At 41.8% G+C, this 25176-nt stretch overlaps 1 protein-coding gene and 1 long non-coding RNA gene across 2 annotated transcripts; one reads left to right on the top strand and one right to left on the bottom strand.

Moving 5' to 3' along the window:
• Positions 1-2041: 2041 nt before the first annotated feature.
• Positions 2042-20192, bottom strand: LOC143509905 (NACHT, LRR and PYD domains-containing protein 3-like). Its single transcript, XM_076998771.1, has 7 exons — positions 18417-20192; positions 16485-16658; positions 14537-14710; positions 3805-3978; positions 3219-3392; positions 2690-2736; positions 2042-2568 (listed from the first exon to the last, which is right to left on the bottom strand). Exons 1-7 carry the CDS (start codon positions 20180-20182, stop codon positions 2042-2044), a joined length of 3036 nt encoding a protein of 1011 aa, XP_076854886.1. The 5' UTR covers positions 20183-20192.
• On the top strand, positions 17382-23396 carry LOC143509919 (uncharacterized). Its single transcript, XR_013129840.1, has 3 exons — positions 17382-17423; positions 22312-22386; positions 22702-23396. It is a non-coding gene; the product is annotated as an uncharacterized LOC143509919 (long non-coding RNA).
• Positions 23397-25176: the final 1780 nt, after the last annotated feature.

Here is a 25176-nt window from a genome sequence, read left to right as displayed (position 1 = left end):
TTTGTTGTGAAACAAAATAAAGTTACATTTTCAAGTAGCCTACTTTAGCCTACTTTAGCACTTTTCAAACCTGGAACACAATGCAACATTAATTTTCGTCAGGTAAATGTTCCTTCCCCTGTTTTTGAGGGGTGTTTCTTTATACTACCACATATCGTTTCGGACAACACTGCAAAGAATGTCTCCACTGCCCGCATGTCAAATGTGATTACAAATAGATATACTGTCTGTTCAAATGATACACATATTAATAATATAACTAGGGTAGCGTTCTTTCAGTTGCGCAACATTGCCAAAATTAGAAACATATTAAATATTAGTGATGCAGAAAAACTAATCCATGCATTCATATCCTCTCGTTTAGATTATTGCAACAGTCTCCTAGCTGGATGTTCTGGTAAATCGATAAACAAACTCCAGCTGGTTCAGAACGCAGCAGCATGAGTTTTAACAAAAACTAAAAAGTTTGATCACATTAGTCCCGTACTATCGTCTTTACACTGGCTGCCAATTAGATTCCGTATTGACTATAAAATACTTTTATTAACATATAAAACGCTGCATGGCTTAGCTCCAGACTATCTTAGTGAACTTATTGAACAATATAACCCAGTGCGTTCACTTCGCTCGCAGGACGCAGGGTTATTAACTGTTCCTAGGATCAAAAAGATCACAGCAGGTGGAAGAGCCTTTTCTTCTAAAGCTCCACAATTGTGGAATAATCTTCCTGCCTTTATGCGGGACTCAGACACAGTCTCAATGTTTAAAACTCGACTAAAGACTCATCTGTTTAGTTTGGCCTTTGATTAATCTGTTACATATTTACTACATCTCGTATCTTTTCTCCGAGGTTCACCTGGAGAGTAACATTGCAGTCGGAGCCTACAATACCAGCATCGCTGCTCCGACACGGAATGAAAGCCTGCCGTTCATCAACAGACATTTACAGTGACAATATCATAACCCAGAACTTTCATTTTTACCTTTACTTAGTCTGATTGTGTGATTTGTGTGTGACTTGTGTATTTGTCTGTATTTTGTGTAATTTGTGTGTTAACGGGCCGCCCAATGGAGGATGGGTTCCCTTTTGAGTCTTGGTTCTCCCGAGGTTTCTTCCTATTCCCCATCATCATAGGGAGTTTTTCCTCGCCACTATTGCCTTTGGCTTGCTCATTAGGGTTCTGGACCCATAGTATTGTTAACCTTTTAAATCCTGTAAAGCGCTTTGTGACAACATGTGTTGTGAAAAGCGCTATACAAATAAACTTTGATTGATTGATTGATTGAAATGAGAAAAATGTCACGTGTTAAAATAGTTAGGAGGTTGAGGTGTATTCTGTAGCAATGCTGTGATGATGACAAAGTCTCTGACGATACCATGCTAGTTGTAACAACAGCATCATATCAAGTGCCTGGGCTTTGACTGAGAGAGGTCTCGGGCCAATCTTCCTCTCTCATATAGTTGAATCTGTCATATTTATATAGGATAGTTGTTAATACAAAGCTGGGGCCTCACATTCCAACATAATTTAATTTCCATTTGGAATAGAGATAAACTAATGAAGAAAGGTCTTAAACTAAACAGATACAGGAAGGGGCCTCCATAACTTAGACTAACCTAGAAACAGGAAGCGAGCCCACTTACAGTATATTGGCAAAGAAATGAATTTCAAAGACTATATAAAGACCATATAAAGTTCTACACACGTCCAAGACTACAAGGTGAATAACACTAAAATGCATGGAGATTATTTATTATTTCATGGCAATACAATATGGGAGACTGAACTAAAAAGAATATTCAAATATAGCGTGGACATAAACTGTAGGAAACAAATGATATAAGATGTATAAACTGTATTGTAATCCTTGTAATTCACATTTGAGTTTGTGTGTTTTATGTAAACAGTTCTAGTAAACATCCTCCTAGGTATATTTGTACTATGTGCACCAGCTGTATGTGTAGAGGCGTTTGCATAGAGGAATTCATGTTTCCTTGCAGGCTCGGGTGTTTCTACAGGATACAGGAGGATACAGGAGGCTAATTGACACACACTGAGGAGTCAAAACTGACCCAAAATCCTGCATAGAGGGGCTCAGTGAATTTGGAGTGGAATGTGTATAAGTGGGTGAGTGTGTTTGTGTGAGAGGAGACACTGTAGAATGACAGAGTGCCGGCCGGCCAGTCCAGATACACCCCTACTCTGTTGGAGCTGGAGGGGGGAAAGGGGATGGCAGTTTCTTTCTTATTGTGACAAACAGAGTAATTGTCTTTAGAGCAGCGCAACCTCCAAGACTTCACATTGTATCCAAACACACAGTCTTCAGTGTTTCCTTTCCTGCTGATTCCTTTATATGTCACTGCTATGTAAGCCGTCCCAGTCCATTCAGCCTCCCAGTAACAGCATCCAGTCAGACTCTCTCTACACAGCACATGCTCCCAGTTAATAAATCTGTCTGGATGATCAGGATAAGCCTGGTTCTCCACACGCGTCACCTTTCTGTTCCCCTCAGACAGACAGAGACGTGCGTTCACTGTGTTTGGGTCCAGTGTGAGCTCACACACATCTGCATACAAGAAGAGACATTAGAGGAGAGGACACAAATACAGTGTGTATGTATATTTGTTTTTGTGTGTGTCTGTGTGTGTGTGTGTGTGTGTGTACATTACACACTGACTGCTACTTACATTTTCTTAGTCCTTGGTTGACTCTCATCTTCCCTGTGTGTTCCACCCTAAAGAAACATACACACACACACACACACACACACACACACACACACACACACACACACACACACACACACACACACACACACACACATACACACACACACACACACACATAGACACACACACACAGACAGCTCTCCTGAGTTCAAAGATTCCCTTCACTGCCTTTCATAACATACATTTACCATCAAAACCTATTTATAAAAGTCCTAAAAGTCATATTCATATAAAAGTTACTGTAGAGACTGTATTTATTTGAGGAATAAGAATGTGTGTCATGTATGACACTGTATATGTTTGAGGAATAAAAACATATGTGTGTCATGTATTCTGTTTCCATGTATAATGCTGTATTATTTTAGAACTGCTGAAGTATAAAATGGTGGGGCGGAGGAGATTGATTGGCACAGGCATGAAAATTATTAAATGTGAATATCTTATATTTAGAGTGTTTTTACAGGTGTTTAAAGTGGTTTCTACATACCTGAGTGTGTCCAGTCTGCAGTTGGGATCCTCCAGTCTAGCAGAGAGCAGCTTCACTCCTGAGTCTCCTGGGTGGTTGTAATTCAGATCCAGTTCGTTCAGGTGTGAGGGGTTTGAACTCAGAGCTGAAGCTAGAGAAGAACAGCCTTCCTCTGTGACCAAACAACCAGACAATCTGCAGAAAGGGGGGGGGAGAAGGAGAGAGACAGTGAGAGAGATGCATTTCCAGAACAGCCACATAAACATGTGAAGCAACAATGTGAAAGATCTTTAATCACTGTGAAACCCTATAATAAATATCAAGTTGTGATCAACTCTTCAATGTGTCCATTTTATTTTATAATTTTTTTATACTAGATGTGGAAAATGTGGAAAATCTGATCATGCAGGAAAAAGTAACCTCAGTGCTTCAGTGTGATAATTTAATGCAGCTAATTTCTATTAACATATATTGTCTACATAGCATTGCCCTGCAGTGCCCTATTTGAACTCCTATCAAATTATCATATTATTACCACATATAGTTACCACATACTGCTTTTGCACCATACAGGTTCTATTCAAGAATTAATTTACTGAAAGCTCACCTGAAAATCTCCAGTTTACAGTGTGAACTCTTCAATCCAGCACAGAGCTGTTTCACCCCTGAATCCTGCAGTTCATTATTATTCATCTCCAGCTCTCTCAGTGAGGACATTTCTGTTTGTAGAACTAATCTGACAGCTTTGCAAGACTCTACAGTGAGGCCACATCCAGATAGTCTATAAAGGATTAAATATACAAGTAGTAGTGCAGTTCAGACAGACGATGCTCAATTACAGATCTGGATTTCAAAACTAAAGAGCTCTAGTTATAAGGGACTCTTAGTTTCAGCTAGGGGTGGGACGCGATCAAAAAAATTAATCGAATTAATCGGAAGCTTTGTAATTAATTAATCGAAATTAATCGCATTTTAATCGCATTTCAGTATTTAACATGAGAAATATTAATTTAAGTTTGAATGATGAATGAATCAATGAACATAATCATAAACTTCAACATCTTGTTTATTTTTCCACCAGTCTACTACATAGACCAATAGATGAGTGCAAAAAACAGTTCAGAACACTGGAAATTCTGACCAAAAATGTTGTTTAATTTTGGAAGTTTTGCTCAGGATATTGGAAGAATTGAAGTAAATCAGAAGATGTTTTTTAATACCATTTTAGATGGTATATTTTTCTTTAATTTCCCAGGCCTCTGCCACAGGGATCTCCATAGTGCCTATAAGTGGTCTTCTGCATGCTCAAAGCAAATGAATGGATCTTCATCATCTATAGATTCATCATCTATAATATGAGCTGTCACAGACACCAAGATAATTCTTGTTGCTAACAGAGGTCCAGTGATCCCCAGTCAGAGCCACATTTGTTTCTTCACAATAACCTGTTTTACTTCTCTTTCCTCATCATACAGCTGCTGGATTTTCTTCGACATTGTCTTTCTGGATGGCAGTTCTTAACTTGCATCAGTTGACACAATTTGCAGTGCTTCTTGTAAGCCTTTAGCTTCGACCACAGAGAGCGAACAACACTGTAAATAATATGACGCGTCACGTATAAACGCGTGCGGAGTCGCGCGCGACGGTCACTCGCGAAAGTTTAATCCAGTCTTAATGGTCCAATGAAGGTAATTTAAAAACCAGGGGTGAGTTTCCCAAAACGTTCTTAGCGCTAAGTACATCTTAACCTCGTACGTAAGAACGAGGTTACGAAGTACTTAGCGCTAAGAACGTTTTGGGAAACTCACCCCAGGACATTTCCTCACATAAAAAAAACCCGCGACGCCCGGGACAGGATGTGAAATACGGACATGTCCCGGAAAATACGGACGTTTGTTCACCATATCGTACTAGGAATACAATTAGCAGCTAAGTGGCTAAGTGATCATTACTGACCTGCGTGTTAGCCCCAACATGTTTTGCGTTGGTGTGGTAACGAAGGGTGGAAGTGCTCCTGTGATAAGCGAACTCCTTCCTACATAAAGTGCAAATAACACTATTTTTGTTTGTACTTCCATCTAAAAGTTTCTTATATTTAAATTTCCCATCCACCAGCGTAGCCTCTTCAGTCATCTGCATCATGCTCATCTTATTGTGCGTCCATATATTCTGTATGTCTGGAACTCGTGCACGGAGAAACATTCCACGGTGCAAAAGTGTCTCATGCGTTAAAATGCGTTAATATTTTTAGTGCGTTAATTTTCCTGTAATTAATTAATCGAAATTAACGCGTTAAAGTCCCACCACTAGTTTCAGCACATGAGCTCAAATGCTATTGGAAACTCTCAGCTTTAAGATATGAACTTAATAATGCCTCTAGGGACAAAAAACACCGTGAAATGGATTCTGGGGGCTAGACCTCTGTGCTTTTTGGCAGTTAGACATGTCAAGACTAATGATGTGTGGTTGAGTTGAATGGAGACTGAAGAATAATTAAAGAGGGGTGTCAGATAACAGTAGCCGGGTTTCCATCCAAACCTTTCGAAAAAATAATGCGCAATTTCCAAGTTTCGGCAGAAAAAAATGCGAATTAAGCCTTGTTTCCATTCATTACAGTTATGCGAATAAACTTTAGATCACGTGAGAGGACGCCAAACAATAGTGGTTTTTACATCCATCTGGCAGTTATGCATTTTTGCACGTTGAGGTTTTGAAACATTTTCTTCTTTTTTTTTTCTATACATGGAGAAGTTAAATTCAATTTTTGCTCTCTCCAGAACTGTTTTTGTATGCATTTGCCATCTTTACATCGCGATCATGTTTGCTCTTGGACGCCGGGCAGGACGAGCGCAAGAACATTTATTAAGGGCGGAAATCTCAGTGCGACCATGGCGACATCCGCCATATACCTGGGAGCGCAAACGAAACTCTTCTGGGAGAACATGTTTTAGATCTGATCACATGGTACAGAACCACATGACTTGAGGCATGATACGTCATCGTTTATGCGAAAAACCCTTTTCCATCCAGTTTTTCCGAATTTTGGCGATGCGATAGTCTAACTTTTCCACCTCCTCCTAGCGTAAAAATCGTTTTGCGATATTTGGGGCTTTTTTCAAATTTTGGACTTTTTCCATCCAGCTTTTTTCATGCGCATTTTCAAAATGTGCAAAAACTCGGTGGATGGAAAACCCTCTTCTCACAATGTTATTAGCTGGGTTTCCATCCAAACCTTTCGAAAAAATAATGCGCAATTTCCAAGTTTCGGCAGAAAAAAATGCGAATTAAGCCTTGTTTCCATTCATTACAGTTATGCGAATAAACTTTAGATCACGTGAGAGGACGCCAAACAATAGTGGTTTTACGTCCATCTGGCAGTTACGCATTTTTGCACGTTGAGGTTTTGAAACATTTTTATTTTATTTTTTTCTATACATGGAGAAGTTAAATTAAATTTTTGTTCTCTCCAGAACTGTTTTTGTATGCATTTGCCATCTTTACATCGCGATCATGTACAGAACCACATGACTTGAGGCATGATACGTCATCGTTTATGCGAAAAACCCTTTTCCATCCAGTTTTTCCGAATTTTGGCGATGCGATAGTCTAACTTTTCCACCTCCTCCTAGCGTAAAAATCTTTTTGCGATATTTGGGGCTTTTTTCGAATTTTGGACTTTTTCCATCCAGCTTTTTTCATGCGCATTTTCAAAATGCGCAAAAACTCGGTGGATGGAAAACCCTCTATTGTTGAATTGTTTACTCAACACTGAAACTTAATGTAAAGGAAGACCATTCTATTTTACATAATCTGTGAACAGACAAAATTTTGCTTTCCTTTATATCAGGGGTGTCAAACTCATTTTGGTCTGGGGCCCACATACAATTAATTAACATACATACATTAATCGGATCTTAAGGGGGCCAGACCAGTAAACTCATTCCAAAATTACATGTCGACTTTTATTTCTTTGGATTAGTGCAAATGATAATGATGATGATGATTCAGTTAACAAATTTTTGAACAATGTTATAATGAGGTAATTTGTTTGACCATCCATGTACTTCCTGTAAGTGACGTTATGATCGAAAGTCTGTATTGGAGTGATCTGTAGTCGATGTAATTTGTCCATAAAGGACAAAAAGGAGGGAAATGTGATGGAAATTTGATGATTTCCATTTATGTCAGGCTTTCTTAGTATACATTAAACACATTAGATATAGGTGTTAGAGATCTAATATGTAGTTGTCAAATCAGTGTTAATTATTCCATGTATTGTCCAATCATGTTTAGTTAATCACCTCGTGGACACCGTGTGTATTGATGAGTAAAAGTATAAAAGATGAGAGTTCAGAATGGGGAATTTGTGTGTATGTAGCCTTGTGTGTATGTAACAGATCTCTAGATTAATCCATGCTTTGTTACATAAATCATTGTACTTTATTATCTTACCCAACAGCTTCTGACTTTTATTGTGCTCACCATTTAAGCACTGTTGCCAACTCCTCAGTAAGGAAAGTCGCTATTGGTTGTCCTAAAAGTCGCTAGAAGTCGCTAAATGACGTCATCACCTAATTTGCATAATACATGTTTTTGAAGCTGTAAATGAATAACGTTGGGAGAGAAGAAAATGAGTAAAAAACACCCTAAATATGTTAGAACTACAAATGAACAACATCTGTTGCCTTTGAAATAGGCAGTCACTTCTCAAAAGAACTACATGACTTTAATGCTTTGTATGAAAATTTTTTTACGTAAATTACATTAATAGTTTTTTTGCTGTGTTGTTAAATGTTAGTATATGAGTAGCCAGAGGTGGGACCAAGTCAGTGTTTTGCAAGTCTCAAGTAAGTCCAAGTCTTTATCCTCAAGTCCCGAGTCAAGTCTCAAGCAAAGACAGTCAACTCAAGTCAAGTCTCGAGTCAAGACAGGCAACCGTCAAGTCAAGTCCCAAGTCTGAAACTTGGAATTTCAAGTCCTTTCAAGTCTTTTTTTTTTTACAGGAACCAACGCTTTACGAATGCTACGCTGATGCATTTCTTTACTCGTTTTGTTGGTGTCCGCCAGCCAAAAGATGACAGATCATTTACATTTTATCTTCTCTTAATTACATAAATGTACTTAAACAAGAATGTTTTGTTACATCATTTTACACGAAAATAGCAAGCTTTATCGTAAGCAAGATGCTGTCATTACGAATGGTTATTCTAAACCAGGGGTTTCCAACACGTCGCTCGCGAGCTACCAGTAGCTCGCCACCCCTTTCCGAGTAGCTCGCCAAAGGTCCAATGAATTACATATAAATTTGTAAACCTAATTGGTCCCATCGAGAAATCTACTTAAATTTATGTCCAATCAAAAAAATTCTCGATAACACACTCCCTCTCATGTTCTATTGCTCAATTAGCTGTCAATCAAAAAGTTAGGTTGCCGTCAATATTGAATAAATCAGGGGTCACCCACGTCATGAGTCGCCCGCGGGCTTGTTTTAAAAATAGCTCACTATAGCGCCATGCACCAAAGCGCTGCATCGTTTATGTTTTTGCTACTATTATAGATTGTCCGCGGTTGCTAGCGGTCTTCCCGCTTAGCAATTGACACTGGCACACGCAACTTTCGTTGCCCCCCCCACGCTCAACAACTTTCACTTTCGTTCGCCGCCAACCCCCCCCCCCCCCCCCCCCGGTAGCCCTCCGCAATAACTGGTATCCAAGAAGTAGCTCCCAGTACCAAAAAGGTTGGAGACCCCTGTTCTAAACATTTGGATAAAATGTTTAAATATAGACTAATAAAAGGTTAGGGTTATTTTTTCATTGTTTTCTGTTATTGTGGGGTCACGGTGTACTATTGTTACCTGGAGATTCAGTGGGGTCACATATTCTGATGGCTGCCGTCAGAATTGGTGACCCCAGTTAAAAAGGCTCACCTGTACATCCCATTCATGATTTCTTTGTTGGCTGCAATGGTGAGGGGATGGTAAATCTTGCTTAAGTAATTAAGAGACGATAAAATGTAAATATAAACATCTGTCATATTTTGGCTCGTGGACACCAACAAAATGAGTAAAGAAAGTGCATCAGCGTAGTTTATGTAGCATTCGTAAAGCGTTTGTGCCTCTGAACAGAAACTGTGAAATAGCGCCCCCTGTGGTCACAAAACTTGACGGTCACAGAATCTGGTGTAACACCAGTCTGCGTCAGAAGGACGGAAATGAAATTAATGGGGCGCACTTTATAAATATTAATATGCGTTTTAAAATTTAGATTTGGGGTAAAAAAAAATCAAGTCTTTGCAAGTAAACAGGTTCAAGTCCAATTCAAGTCCCAAGTTATTGGTGTAAAAGTCCAAGTCAAGTCTAAGTCTCTGAATATTTTTTCAAGTCAAGTCAAAAGTCTTAATATTAATGACTCGAGTCTGACTCGAGTCCAAGTCATGTGACTCGAGTCCCCACCTCTGTGAGTAGCAGTTAGCAGGAACTAGTTGGCATAGAAATCAACCTTACAATAGCCTACAGGCAGTATGCCCGTGCATTATCTCTAATACATTGCTTCAGCCAGCCTTTAAATTCAGGATTTGATTCCCACTCTTTCCTGTATTTTTGAGAATAGAGTTTAGAGTGAGACATGATGAGCAAGTTAGCTAGATGTTAAGCTTTCACATAGACGCACATACTGTGGAGAGTTAGCTAGATGTTTAGCTTTCACAAAGACGCACTGTGGACGAGTCGAGTGACCGGCTACGTGGTGAATGAGGTGAAGAATGACTGAGACTGTGTGAGTTAAATGCAGTGATTTCTTTTTGTGTCTCACTAAAGATTAAAGCATTTATATTTACATCCCCCGTCGGTGGCAGCTTTGGGCATGCGCAGTTCATTTGCAGTGTGGACGTGGAGCGGTGAGGGTCTGCTCTGAGTGTGAGACTGCACTGAGTGTTGTGGGGCTCACGGCAGCACCCGCCGGGGCTCACGGCCCAGAGGACAGCAACTGAAGAGCGTGTTTGTTCAGAGTCTCCAAAAGTCTCCAATAACACCACTAGATTTGTCGCTAGTCGCTTTTTACTACAAAAAGTCACTATAGGGTCTGAAAAGTCGCTAAATATAGCGACAAAGTCGCTAAGTTGGCAACACTGCATTTAAGGGTTTCAGAATTTCAACCACAGAAGTAAATTATAAAAATCTTTATATGAATTCAATTGTCCTTTTACTAAATATATTATGAACAAATTTTTACTTTTTTCTTAAAAAATCCGACACTGTGTCCACTTTTCTCCTTTTTGACAAAGACATTTCACTTAAGAGGGTGCCTAGGTCAACAGAAAAACTGGGTAAAGTGATAGAACTGACTAAAACATGCCCCTAGCAGACAACATAGGAACTTGTTGAGTTTATCCTTCTTTAATAATGCAGGTTTATTCCACGGGCTGGACTGAACCCCATGGCGGGCCGGTTCCGGCCATGTTTGATACCCCTGCTTTATATCTTTCCTTTATGTGTAGATTCTTCAGAACATATATTGTCTGGATCTACATAACTCGCCCTGTTGTGTCTTATTTTAATTTTGTTAATGCTGCACTACAAGAGAATTTTGACATTGGACAATCACATTTATAAACTGATACAAAATGCTTTTGTACTGTTGTACTGATACATCTTCTGATGCATAGCTAGGGCACATCATCAGTGATGTTACCTGAGGTCCTCGGGTGTTTCGGGTCTTTCGAACATCATACACCCTCACTCAGGCGACCCAGCCGAGGTTGATCAGGTCTCGGCTTGTGCCCTAGCAGCACTCGACCACGGCTCCCCTCTTCTTATCCATAGCCACCTAGAGGATTTTTCTGCTGCCTCTGTGCTGTTAAAGATGGCTCTCCTTCTTCTCCCTCCTGTGATGCCGAGTACAGTATAGGCTCTGTACAGAGACTGCCCTGCAAAGCCCCTGCACCCTACCTCCACAGGCAAGCATCTAGCCTTCCAGCCTTTTTTGTGGCAGTCACTAACCAGGCTGTCGTACTTCACCCTCTTCCGCTCAAAGGCCTCCTCCATGCGCTCTTCCCATGGCACAGTGAGCTCTAACATAATGGTGGCCTTTGTTGCTTCTGACACCAGCACAATGTCAGGTCTGAGGGTGGTCTGAGCAATATGTTGGGGAAACTTCAGTTGGCTGCCCAAGTCCACTGATAGCTGCCAATCCTGTGCGGTGTTGAGAAGCCCTGGTGTTTCCTTGGCTGTTGCTGGCTTCTCTCCAGCTTTGATGAAGTTGATGATTTTCTTCACAGGCTTTGACCTCCGGCAGATGGTAATAGCACTACAGATGCTCTCTGCGATTGTCTTGAGCACCTGGTCATGCCGCCATCGGTATCTGCCTTCCCCTAGAGCTTTTGGGCAGCAACTGAGTATGTGCTCGAGGGTCCCTCTCCTTTGGCATAGGGGGCAAGCTGGAGAATCCACCAGGCCCCAGCAGTGCAGGTTGGATGGACTGGGAAGTACATCATAGACCGCTTGAACCAGGAACTTGATACGGTGTGGCTCTGCCTGCCATAGCTCTGCCCACAAGATCTTCCTCTCCGCTACTTGCTCCCATCTAGTCCAAGCACCTTGCTTTCTCATCCCCACTGCCCTGCTGGATCTTTCCTCCTCCACCGCTGCTCTCACCTCCTCCTGGACTAATTGCCTCCGCTCTGGCCCCTGAGCCTTGTCAAACCGGACCAAAGAGGTGGTTCCTAGTCCAGCCCTGCCTCTGGATACTGTTCCCACCAGGACTTTGTGGCGCAGACGAGACTCAGCCTGCTCCACTGCAGTCACTGCTCTCCACTTCCTGCCGGTCTTTACTGATACTCCTGCTCCAGCTACCTTTGGATCTGCTGACTCTCGAAGTTGCAGAACCTCCCTCGCACGCAAAACCTTAAACTCCTCCTCAATGGATTTCAGGGGGAGTGTCAGTTTGCAGGTGTTTCCATAGAGGGCGATACTGCTCAAGCTCCTTGGCAATCCTAACCATCTCCTCAGGTAGCGACTGACTCTCCTTTCCAGCTCTGAGATGGTGGTGATTGGAAACTCATAGAGTAGCAGAGGCCACAGTATCCTTGGCAGAATCCCGTGCTGATAAATCCACGCCTTAAATTTCCCTGGAAGGCCCGTCTTATCCACACTCAGCAACCATCCATCTAGCTCTTCACAGGTGGTCTTGATAGAGGCCCTATCTCTGAGGCTGCTGTCAAAAAACTTCCCCAAGCTCTTGATTGGCTTCTCAGTGATGGTCGGGATTGGGGTTCCTGCGATAGAGAAGCGAAACTTCTCTGCCACTCTGCCTCTCTTCAAGACCACAGATCTTGATTTGGACGGTTTGAATGACATCCTGGCCCATGTCATCAAACTCTCCAGTCCTGCTAAGAGCCACCTGCCTCCAGGCACTGACTCCGTGGTCACTGTCAGGTCATCCATGAAGGCACGAATTGGTGGCTGGCGGACTCCAGACTTGGACTTGGGACCTCTGCACTCTGGCTCTGCAGCTTTCACAAGCATATTCATAGCCAGGGCAAACAGGATCGCTGATATGGTGCAGCCTGTGATGATACCTTTCTCCAGCCTGTGCCACTCTGATGTAACTGGCCCTGAGGAGACCCTCAGGCTGAAGTCTCCATAGTACTCCAGGATAATATCTCTCACTCTGGCCGGAACATGGTGCCTCTCCAGAGTCTCAAAAACCAGCTTGTGTGGCATTGAGCCATATGCATTGGCCAGATCCAGCCATAACACCACCAAATCGCCCTTGTTCTCCCTGGCCTCCCTCAGGAGCTGAGTGACCACTCCCGTGTGTTCTAAGCACCCTGGTACTCCAGGTATGCCCCCTTTCTGCACAGAGGTGTCGATGTACCTGTTCTTCAAGAGGAAGGCAGCCAGTCTCCTAGCAACAACACTGAAGAAAATCTTTCCTTCAACGCTAAGGAGCGAGATTATCCTGAACTGACTGATGTTCTTGGAGTCTTCCTCTTTTGGTATCCATACACCTTCTGCAAAGTGCCACTGGCGAGCTGTTTTGCCCTTCCTCCAGATGACCCTCAAGATTTTCCAGAGGCGATGCAGCAACCTTGGACAGTGCTTGTAGACCTTGTAAGATGTTCCGCTCGGTCCAGGTGCTGAACTGGCCCTAGCTTTCCGTACCACTTCCTGTACTTCTTTCAGGAGTGGCTCCCTCAGATCAAAGGCCTCTGCTGGCTCTGGTGGTGTTATTAGGGCCTTACACTGCCCAAGGTCCTGGTCTCGGATGGGGTCGCTGAAAGTGTCGTGGAGGTGCTTGTCGACTTCCTCCTTAGTGCAGGCCAGGCGTCCACTACGCTTCTGTCCAAGGAGTCCCTTCATGAAGTGGAATGGGTTGTTGATGAAGGCAGCCCGCTTCCTGGCCCTCTCCCTTCGCCACCTTCTGTGCTGTTCTGCTCTACGTAGCACTAGGAGCTTTCTCCTGAGGATGAGACGGAGCTGTGCCAATGGTACACGCTCTTCTTGGTCAGCTGCCTTGTGCTGCTTTTTCAAGGCCTTGAGCTCTTTCCTGATGTTGTGGATCTTGGTTGCTCTCTGGTTTTTAGTGTATGGTTGCTTGGCTGCCTTCTCCTGCTCGACACCAAACCTTTCAGCCGCCATGCTCACTATGATGGTTGTCATAGTTTGAAGCCTTCTCTCTCCATCCCCTTTAGCTGTTACTTCCAGTATCTTGTCGACTTCCTCGTCGAATTCCTGCCACTCTGCAGTTTTAGAGGCTTGGGGCCATCTGACCCGTCTCATCTCAGACTGCCTGCTCCGAGGGACTGCTTGCACCACTCGGAGGCTCTGGGCACTGTGGGGTGCTTCCTGGCCCAGCTCCTCCTCTGTCTCACCAGATACTTGATCTGTGCATTGTAGTGTTTGCAGACGCTCCTTGCATTTCATCTTCGTTTGATGGATCCGTAGACCCTTCTCATTCTTGCAGATCTTCCCGCACAAGCACTCTCTACTCGTCAACGTTTGTCCAATGCTGTAGTCCGTTAACCTTGATTCTGTCCGGCTGGGGATCTCATCCTCCCCCCCTCTCGGGTTCCCCTGGGGGTATAATTCCTTTCTTTTTTCCGTAGCTTCTAGGGTCCTCCTTCACAGGAGGTGCGGCTAGGGCTGCTAACCCATACCCGCCCCGGTTGCCGTCTTTCCGAGCTGTCATCTGTCTCTCCAGCTGTCGCCAAACTATTCTTGGTTGTCAACCAGTCTATTCCTGGTAGTCACTGGGTTCGCCAGTTCTACAGTTGTACTGATACATCTTCTGATGCAGTAACTGTAATAGCTGCATTCAAGAAAGAATTAACAGAAAGCTTACCTGAGAATCTCCAGTTTACAGTGTGAACTCTTCAATCCAGCACAGAGCTGCTCCACTCCTGAATCCTGAAGTTCATTGTTATTCATCTCCAGCTCTCTCAGTAAGGAGTTTTCTGTTTGAAGAACTGATGTCAGATGTTTACAGGACTGTTTGGTAAGACCACACCCAGATAGTCTGCAAAGATTAAATACAGTAAGTAGAAAGTCCATTTAAATCAGACGATGTTCAATTACAGATCTGAATTGCAGGGGAAAAAGCTGTAAGTAAGCTGTATAGTGTAGACAATGCAACCAGTGGACACTGCACAGAAGTAACTTGATAAAGCAACTGAGAAAAATATTTAGTATTGCTCTTTGTGTATGCAAGCACCTCATATTGATCTAGCACAATAACAAAAGCAAAAGGAAAAAAAATTAGTCTTGTAATCGATGGTTCAGGCAATCATCTATCCAGCCTTGATCTCTGATGTATTTTAGAGCGCGGGGCTGTGAGACGAGTGCAGGGCTGTGAAACGCGAGCACGCTTAACTGCACAGTTCTTGTTTCTCTGCTCTTGCTTAGCTGTTTTCTTAATTTTGCTCCTTGTGTCTGACCTGCTTAATTTAACCTTATCATTCCACTCTCACATAAAGTAAGAGTAATCTCAGTCTATACAAATCTTTCTTCCATTTTATTATTTTGCTGGCTTTGTATTTGGCAAATTTAACTCCACAGTGTTAGTGTTGTCATTTTATGAAATGCAGCTAGCAGACGTGTGGACTCGAGTCACATGACTTGGACTCGAGTCACTAAACTGATGACTTGTGACTTCACTCGACTACATCACTGAAGACTTGCGACTTGACTTAGACTTTACCTTTACTGACTTGGACTTGGAATCGAACTTGAGCTTTAAGACTTGAAAAGACTTGAAATCCTTATTTTAACATAATAAATAAGTAATATAGAATCATATAACTGGATCATTTTGTATTAAATGGTGCTGTAAAATGTGAACCACTCAGCTGTTTATCCATAACCTAGCTACAGGTGAAGTTCTGCAGCCAATCGGGGGAGAGAGGAAGGGGGCAGCAGCGTTGAATTTGTGCAGAGAGGACAAGCAACATGCTCCCAAAAATTATCCTGTTCAATTATAAAGTTGCTTAAAAAGTTGCTATAAAGATTATGCTGTTGTGAATAAAAGAAGAACTGTGACATGCAAGACTTGTGGAGTCAGGATAAGATATGTAGGTGCAACCACTTCAAACTTTGTTCGCCATTTGAGGCTGCACAAACAAAAGTAAGCCTCTGTTAGCTACCTACAGGCTAGCTGGGATGTGATAACTCAGGGGTCGGAAATTAACTTTTACAAGGGTCCACATGAGCAATTTGAGTGGGGGGGGGGGTGGGATGGACAGACGGACGGACGGAAGAAAGTCACTGAGGCGAGGGGGGGGGGTGGGTTTAGGTGACGACGACAATTGCAACGACATCTCACTCAAGCGAACTGAATCACTCAATCACCTAACGTTAGTTAGTCTGACTACCTTAATATACTACTAATCAACTGCATCAATTGTGTTAAAAGTTGAAATTACATCTGGTGACTTGACTAGGACTTGAAGTTTAAGACTTGGGACTTGACTCGAGACTCGCTTGTATTGACTTGGGACTTGACTCGAGACTTGATTGTATTGACTTGGGACTTGACTCGAGACTTGATTGTGAAGACTTGAGACTTACTTGTAACTTCCAACTTAGTGACTTGTTCACATGTCTGGCAGCTAGTTTCATCAGTAAAAATATTGTCTGGTTCTATATAACACTGCAGTGCCTTATCTTAATTCTGGTAGGACAGTGCAACAAGGCAGTTTTATCATTTCTTTCAAGAAGAGGACAGTCATTTCGATTAATTGCTACAAACTGCATTCACACTGTTCCAATCCAGAATGAATTAACAGAAAGCTTACCTGAGAATCTCCAGTTTACAGTGTGGACTTTTCAGTCCAGCAAGGAGCTGTTCCACTCCTGAATCCTGCAGGTCATTATAGTTCATGTCCAGCTCTCTCAGTGAAGAGTTTTCTGTTTGTAGAACTGATATGAGAGATCTGCAAGACTCTTCAGTTAGACCACATCCATATAGTCTATAAAGGATTAAAAACAGTAGAATGTGTAGTAGAGGTGTATTCAACTAAGGATTTTCATAGTCAAATCTGATTCGTCAGATTTTCCCTTTAGTCGACTAATAGTCGAATCAGGCTTTTTTTAACTAGAGCACCTTAAACGGGATCCCGTTCTCATTCAGGACTTTTTTCCACTTCAAAGTTAAAACCTAAAACACTCAGATAAATAAATAAACATGGTAGGTTGGCTTTACTCACTTATTTATTTTTAATGAAACGTTAGAGAACATTAACTGGCAGTGTGCATATCGAAATGTCAGACAGGCACTGTGCAAAATATCAAAAATATTTTAAATAAAATATGCCTGCTTGAAAATATAAAAAATTGCCACACAACAGCAAAAAGATTATAAGGAAAGGTTCAAGTTACAGGGTTTAAAAAGCAAACAACAACAAAAAATGTTCATAGGCCTACTTGCCGAGACACACCGCGGCGAGACGAGACGACCGAAACGACAAACTGCTGAACTGTGTCACGTATGGCCTCGCCCCCTCCCTTAGCTGTCACTCCGGGTTCCCTTGTGTCTGTGTTCCGTGCCTGTTTATGCCCTGCTCGTTTGTCTCCGTGATTCCTTGTTTGTTACCACGCCCCCGTGTCATTGCCGTCACCTGTCCCTAGTTTAGTTTCATTGTATATAAGTCCCAGTATTTCCCCAGTCTAGTTATCCGTGGTTTTGTGTATCTATTGGTTGTGCTTTGTGCTTCGTGCGTTGTTTATCCTGTCTCGTGAGTACTCCCCGTTTGCTGCCCAGTTGCCCTGTGTGTTCTGTTGTTTCAGTCGTTCTGCATTTTCCCGTGTTTCTGTTCTTAGTGTTCAGTATGTCGCTCAGTGTTTCATGTTCTGACTCTCTATCGGACTTGACCCATGCATTTCTTCTCGAACCCTGATTTTGGTATTCCCTTCATTAAATCTTGCTCTTCTCAGCACTTGTGTCCGTCCTCTCGCTCCGCTGCGCGAGCAGCATTACAAACTGTTTTTTTCGCCTTACGCGTTTTAGATGGTATGCCATGTTGGTTGTTGTCGTGCGAAATAACCGTTGATGACATAACTTGCACGTTACTTTGTTTGATTCATCTCTATCTTTTACAAAATACTTTTTGAAGTTTTTTTTAGTAGATATTATAATCTCGGCAGATGCTGAGCGTGATTTATTAATGTGTAGTAAGGAAGAAGCCTATTGTTAATGCGCACACATTTTAAAATATGTATTAACATAAATTAGTATGATTTTATTTAACAAAAGGCTATATATAACGAAAACGAAGACATTTTATGTAACAACTAATGCTTAGCAGCATCCTTGGGCACCCCCATGCAGTTAGAATGGTACATTTGACTATGACGTTCATAGTCGACTATAGTTGAATCAGTGTGTATTGCAGGTCACCCCTAATGTGTAGTTCAGTCAGAGGATGCTCAATCAGACATATGAATTTCCATCAAAACTAAAGAGCTCTAGTTATAAGAGACTCTTAGTTTTGAAACATGATTTAAAGCACTCTGGTCAGATATTCAGACAATACAAAGGCCTAGAGCATACCGTGAAACATCTATTCTAGCTGCCCCAGATACTGCAGGCATCAACACTGAGCCCCCCAGTCCTGGCATTAGAGCCTCACAGAGAGTCTCATTCAGAGGAGATTAGTTGATTAGTTGGAGAAGGGGATGCAACAATAAAACAATTAAAAGATAAAATTATTAATCCAGAAGATACTTACAGAGCATGTCTTGTGTTTTTCAACACTGGAATTAGTTCTTTCAGTCCTTTATCAGATCGCCTGTATTTCTTCAGCTCAAATTTCTCTTGAATCTCCTCTGACATCATTAGCACAAACACGAGAGCTGAAGACTGTGTAGATGAGAGAGTCTGTGTTGAGAGGTCTCCTGAGTTCATGAAGGTCTGGATTTCACTGGTCAAGGAGTCATCCTTCAGTTCACTTAAGCAGTGGAATAAATTGATAGTACTTTCAAAGGTTTCGGTTATCTTGATAGTTAAACGGATATAGTCAGAAATCCCCTTCAAACTCTCTTTTTTGATGTCCAGTTCTGGGTGTAGAATCTTCAAGAGCTTCTGATTGGATTCCAGTGTGAGGCCAAGGAGGAAGCGGAGGAAAAGGTCCAGATGTCCATTTTCACTTCTCGTGGCCTTATCTACTGCTGTCTCGAGAAGGTCACCCAGTGTGTGTTTTATCTTCCATCTCATTTTCTCCAGTGGCGTTTTAAGGAGTGGGTTACCTTCAATCCTGAATGTTAGGAACACAAATACAGCAGCAAGAAACTCCTGGAAGCTCAAATGCACAAAGCTGAAAATTTTCCCCTCTTGTTTAAAAATTTGTGTACAAATTCCAGAGTACACTAAAGCCTCGTGAACATCAATGCCACAATCCTTCAGATCACTCTCATAGAACAGAAGCTGTCCTTTCTGCAGCTGAAGAAAAGCTAACCTTCCAAGCTTCACTATATATGGCACGTCTGTTTTTCTTGGCTTAGATGAAACTGCATTGTCAGTGCTTTGCTTTGTTCTGTATTTCTCTGTCATTTGCTCTGTGAGAAACAGCAGGAAACGTAAGTACATTTCTGTCAGAGTTGTGGGAGCAGATTTCATGTCTGTACCATCCTTTAGCATTTTCTGAAGCACGGTGGCTGAGATCCTGCAGAAGACGGGAATGTGACACAAGATATGGAGGCTTCTTGCAGTTTTAATGTGTGAGATAATTTTGCTGGCTTGAGCCTCATCACTGATTCTCTTCCTGATGTACTCCTCCTTCTGAGGGTCATTGAATCCACGGATTTCTGTAACAGGGTTAAAATACTGCCATTTGATCTTATTGACTGCTGCAGGTCGTGAAGTGATCCACAGGAGAGCAGATGAAAGCAGTTCTCCATTTATGAGGTTTGTTATTAGTTTATCAAGAGTGGTCTCCTCTGTTACATTAGACACCTTCTTTTGATGAAGATCCAGAGGAATTCTACTTTCATCCAGTCCATCCAGAATGAAGAGCAAACTATGGTTTTCATTTAGAATCTCAATTTCATCTCCACATCGGAGTTCTTGATGGAAGTAAAGAAGAAGTTTTGAGAGGCTGTACTTTTCATCCTTGATCAAGTTCAGCTCTCTAAATGGGAGGTATAGGATGAAATCTAAATCCTGGTTGTAATTCTCTTCAGCCCAGTCAAGAATGAACTTGTGTACAGAGACTGTTTTTCCCACTCCAGCTATTCCCACTGTCAGGACTTTAGTTCCACGCATGTTGTCAGTAGACTGCACTTTAAAGAGGTCATTGAGTGTGATTGGTATTTCTTCTGTTTTGGGATAAAAGTTCTCCACCTGTATCACTTCATGGTTTGTATTCACTCCTCCTGTGCAGCCTTTGATCATGCAAACCTCAGTGTAAGTGTCTTTAATGCGCACACGCTCACATTCTAGTGATGCCTCCTCATACAGCTTCTCAAATCTTTCTTTATATTTTCTTTTCATTCTCATTCTGATGTCACTTTTCCCTGTAGCTGTTATAAAGCAAGAAGAAACGTTATGTGCATGATTCCTATAACCTGTAAATAAGAAAAGTTACAAAATTTCCTTCGCATTAAGTTATACCACTGTAGAGTTGAATAACTGTTAGTACCAGATAAGGAGACATAAAAAATCCCACAGTTTTGAGTATTGTTAAGAGAAGGATCACTGTCATGATTCACTGAGTCCTTAACTGAATCAAGATTGGTATGAGTTCTTAGTTAAGAAATAGAACTGTGTGTAATAACTCTTGTGTCCTTAAATGAACTGAAGCTGGATATGATTTCATAATTAAGAGAAAAAAATGTGTGTAATGACTCATTGAGTCCTTAACCAAATCAAGCTGGATATGAGTTAAGAGGTATAACTGTGTGGAACTCACAGGTTGTGTATACGTCTCTTGCTGTTGAGCAAAGATCTAGGTAAACAGCCATTGTGAATGCATATAAACTGGTACTGAAGCTCATCATCAGAGCAGTAGAGGATTTGGAATACTTGATAAACTTGCTTATTTGGTATTTTGTTCATGTAAATTAACATATTTGATATGGGGTATGTTTCTCAAAAAACAGGGAATTCTTGATGACACCAGAGAATTTTAGTGGCTTTTTCTGTTGCTGCCCCTAAACTGGTGGACCATGACCACTGTGTTGATGGAACATATGACACAGTGTTTGAGAGCCCCATCCCTAAGATGAAACAATTAAAATGTAAACAGTTGGGTTACATGTTGGTCTGGTAGTCAGCTTCATGAACAAAATAGTGGTATTGCTAAAACTCATAACTAATTAATACTTTTGTTCTCAATCACCTAACTATTCTAGTGCAACATTGCAATCCTTAAACAACATTATAATCCTACAGTGGGAGTTAATGTACCACCATCTGGTCAGGAGAGTGATGTGTGATAGGGTTTGTTACCTCCTGTCTGACCAAACAGCTACGAGAGAGAGCAAGTGTTAGTGAGGGGTTTCATCGTGGGTTTTACTGAAGTGCCATTAAACCTCTATTCTGACTGTGTAACTGGCCAGTGCCTAGTGACACTGTTTTGTATGTAGTCATTTGACCAGGGTTGATGTGTGAAGTCTCATCATTGTGGTCTCATCTATGGTCTTACTATGTAGTCCTTGACCGTGACTGGGAAGGAAGTCTTGGTTTTTATCGGTCATTCACAAAGTTGCTCAGGATGGCACAGGTTTTTGCTCTGGCAATCTGGTGTTTGCTTACAGTGTTTGTGGGTCGATGGCTATTTTACTGGATAACTGGATGTACTGAACTATGTTGGTGTTTATTGGTTAGGGTAGTTTTAGAGTATGAGTCCTCTACTTTTAAGTGCCCTGAGGATGCACTGGACTCTGTTTTAGTAGAATGCGGTATTTAATGGAAGGGTTAAGTCTTGGACTTGGTTTAGTGTTTATTGTACCTGTATTGTACCTGTACCTTGTACCTGATTTAGTGTTTATTTAAGGTGACAGTTAAGAATCAGAACTGTAGGGTAATTTGGTGTCTGATTGGTATTTGATTGGTATCTGACTCCCTTTCTAAGGTTTTGTCACGGTTCGATGGGCCCCCTACTGGTCGCCTCTGTCCACAGCGGCAGCTGTCCTGTTGTTGTTGTGTTGTGTTCGTCCCTCAGGTGGGCGGGGCCCGTGATCCGTCTCACCTGAGGGTCGTTTGTTTGTCTATATATGTCTTGTCTTTGTACCAGTTGTCATTATATCCTTAATTTCGATCGAGTCGCGGGTTTTTGGTTTGCACACTTTCTCCATTAAACCATCCTTTTTCCCTGAGACTTGGCGTGATCACTACCATTTTTTTTCGCACTCCCTGCCTGTCACACTCTCTTTTTTATCTCCCTTTTCAACGTACACTCGATGTCCTCAGCTGGCTTTTATTTCTACCTTTTCTATTAATAAAGCTTCTAATTACTGTTAATCCTTAAAGTGTTGAAATGAGCTGGACGTTTGAAGGCCTAAACTTATTTAGTCTGAGGTGTGTTCAGTTCAGGTGTGTGTTTAGATTGGCTCAGTTACCTTCACATTTACTGTGATTTCCAGTGCTAGTAATATCTGGGTCAGGTACTTGTCTGTGTTGAACAGGTGCATGGACAGCTCCTCCACTTTGACCTGCAATATTCTGGCCTGGTACAGTTGGATCTTCCAGAACTGCTTCTGGTCAGCATAGCACACACCATGGAGTCTATTATCACATACTGCACTACATGGTGTTCTGCCTGTACCTCTAAGAACAGGAAGTCCCTGTTCTATATATATTATATTAGCATTACACAAAGACACAAAGAACTGGATTCTTTCATTTATTTTACTCCCCTGTAAAGGATTTTACTAAATATTATTTTCCACTGCATACCACACACTACACACATTTTCAAACTAAATCAAATGCTATGAATATATTATATACTAAAATGGTTATATTAAATAGAACATGATTTCAGCTGCATTAATCTCACTGTGTTTGGTCCTCAGGTCCTCAGCCAGTTGGTTGAGGTTTATCTTCATCAGGATGGCCGATGTGATCTCCACAGCTCCATCTGGACCATATTTCTGAACCATCTTGTCTACAGTGTCATGTCTGTCTGTATTCTCCAGCTGAGCTTTTGAGATGTGTTTGTCAGCTTCCACACTGTTAGTCAGATGCCACTGGAACTTCTTCAGGTCCTCAGTCCCCAGATCCTCTAGAACAGACAGCAGCTGTTCTGGAATTTTGGCCATCCTGCACCATAAGGGACAACAGACTCCAGTTTACTGAGGGGACCAGTGAGGATAACAGACTGAAGGAACCACTCTCTGGAGATTCACTAACATATTCAAAATGTTATGTTAATTTTGTTAGTTTTTAGGGATAGTTTTTACCTGGCCAGACCCCACAGTGAGTGAACCGTGTGAGATGAATTTGCACAATTTCTCCTGTCTCTCTCTCTCTCTCTCTCTCTCTCTCTCACACACACACACACACACGCACACACACACACACACACACACACACACACACACACACATACATACATACATACAGCTGGGCAAATTTCTGTGCTCACAAGCACCTTTGCTCACACTAACATAGAGTACATGACACTCTCACACAGACCCACATCCTTTTTATCATATTAGAATCATAACCTAGATCTTATGCACCACTGGTTACTGGGATATAATCAGCATCTTAGACAGACACTTTTAATACTACAGTTTAAGGATCTGTATGATAAATGATCTTCAAACTATAGTCTACACAGAATACATTCCATACACAATAAGGTAGAGATCCTGCATTAATGGAATATTAAACTCCAAACACATTAACCTTCAAACCTCTCTTCTCATGAGTCATCTTTCAGTAATAACATTTTATGATCATAATGCCAAGATAAAAGTCCAAACTACCCATGCGGAATACGGAAATCCTGTACAAGTAATCATACAGTATATGGAACCAGTCATTCCACACCCTCTTCTGACCTGTTGTGCAGTGATGGTGACTCTGTTAATTCTGTTTTAAATGAGACCTGTCCCTCCGGCTGCAGTTGTCTTCAGAAAGCCCATAATACCGGCTATGGTGGAGGTTTGGCTGTCATCTACTGCAGTGATTTGGAGCTTTACGCTCTGCCCCTACCTGAACTGTCTTCCTTTGAAGGCCTGGCATTCAAACTCAAACCACCTTCTCCTGTGACAATGCTGCTCATTTACCGACCACCTAAACCTAAACCATCTTTCATCTCTGAGATGTACAGCCTTCTCTCTACTTTCTGCACATCATCTTCCAACATTTTAATGCTAGGGGATTTTAACATCCATGTGAACACCCCATCCTGTCATCCAGCAACTGATTTTTTGGAAGTGTTGGACTGTTTGAATCTTAGACAACTGGTTGATGTTCGAACCCATAATAAGGGGCACACTCTTGATTTAGTCATTACTGACTCTGCCCATGTCAGTTGACTGTCAACTTATGATCTGGGTATGTCTGATCATAAGGCTATTGCCTTGGAACTGATATATGCCCTATCCATCACCAGACCAAAAAGAGAGATTTGCTTCAGGAATTTAAGAAAATATCAACACAGAAACCATGAAAGATGATTTGCATCATGTATTTCAAATAAACTGTCCTGCGAAGTTTACATCAGTCAGTGCAATGGAGTACTACAATAAAGCACTGAGCAGCACATTGGATCTCCATGCCCCCAATAAAACCAGGACCGTTACCTTTTCCTGCTCAGCTCTTTGGTACACTCATGAACTACAGGAAATGAAAGCAGCTGTCCTAGAACAGAGATACAAGAACACCTGCCTTATTGTCCATAAACTGGCTTACAGGGAACACCAGAGGAAATACTCAAAGAGGCTCGGTCACAGTTCTGGTATCATCTGGTATCATCATCTGATATCATCTGGTATCATCAACAGCAGTGTTGGAACCTCTAAGCAGCTTTTCTCCACTATCAATCATCTCCTCAAACCACAGGTTCCTCCATTAAATGAAATTAATGAAGACCATTGTAATAATTTCATGGCCTATTTCAAAAGCAAAATAGGCCCAATCTGTTCTGATCTGGCTAGCACCAGCACCACTGCACCTGTGCAGATTCCTAATAGACACCTAAAGGTCTCAAAGCCTCTTAATTGTTTTCCAGAAGTCTCACAGCAAAAGGTTGACATCATCAGGAAAACGAAAGCCCCCAAATCTGCTTTCGACCATTTTCCAACTGCCTTACTAAAAGCAAACATCACTACCATGAGTCCTATCATCACGCAAGTAATAAATCTCTCTCTCCAAATTGGTAATGCTCCATCTTCACTCAAAACTGCTACTGACCACTTCTCAAAAAAGCAAGTCTTGAACCAGAAGTCTTTGTACACTACAGGCCGGTCTCCAACCTTCCCTTTCTCTCAAAGGTAGTTGGAAAATTGGAAAAGGTAGTTGCCACTCGCCTTCAGGAT

The sequence above is a fragment of the Brachyhypopomus gauderio genome, chromosome 3, assembly GCF_052324685.1.
Source record: "Brachyhypopomus gauderio isolate BG-103 chromosome 3, BGAUD_0.2, whole genome shotgun sequence".
Taxonomy (NCBI): domain Eukaryota; kingdom Metazoa; phylum Chordata; class Actinopteri; order Gymnotiformes; family Hypopomidae; genus Brachyhypopomus; species Brachyhypopomus gauderio.
This window is presented reverse-complemented; position numbering and strand designations above follow the sequence as displayed.

Bases quoted from the DNA above. Each gene is read 5' to 3' on its own strand.
- LOC143509905 (XM_076998771.1), bottom strand. From the start codon at position 20,182: ATGAGAATGAAAAGAAAATATAAAGAAAGATTTGAGAAGCTGTATGAG. The intron at 3,979-14,536 runs GTAAGCTTTCTG...AATCCTTTATAG, and splicing joins TGTAAACTGGAGATTCTCAG to ACTATCTGGATGTGGCCTCA. The intron at 2,569-2,689 runs GTAAGTAGCAGT...TCTTGTATGCAG, and splicing joins CAACCAAGGACTAAGAAAAT to ATGTGTGTGAGCTCACACTG.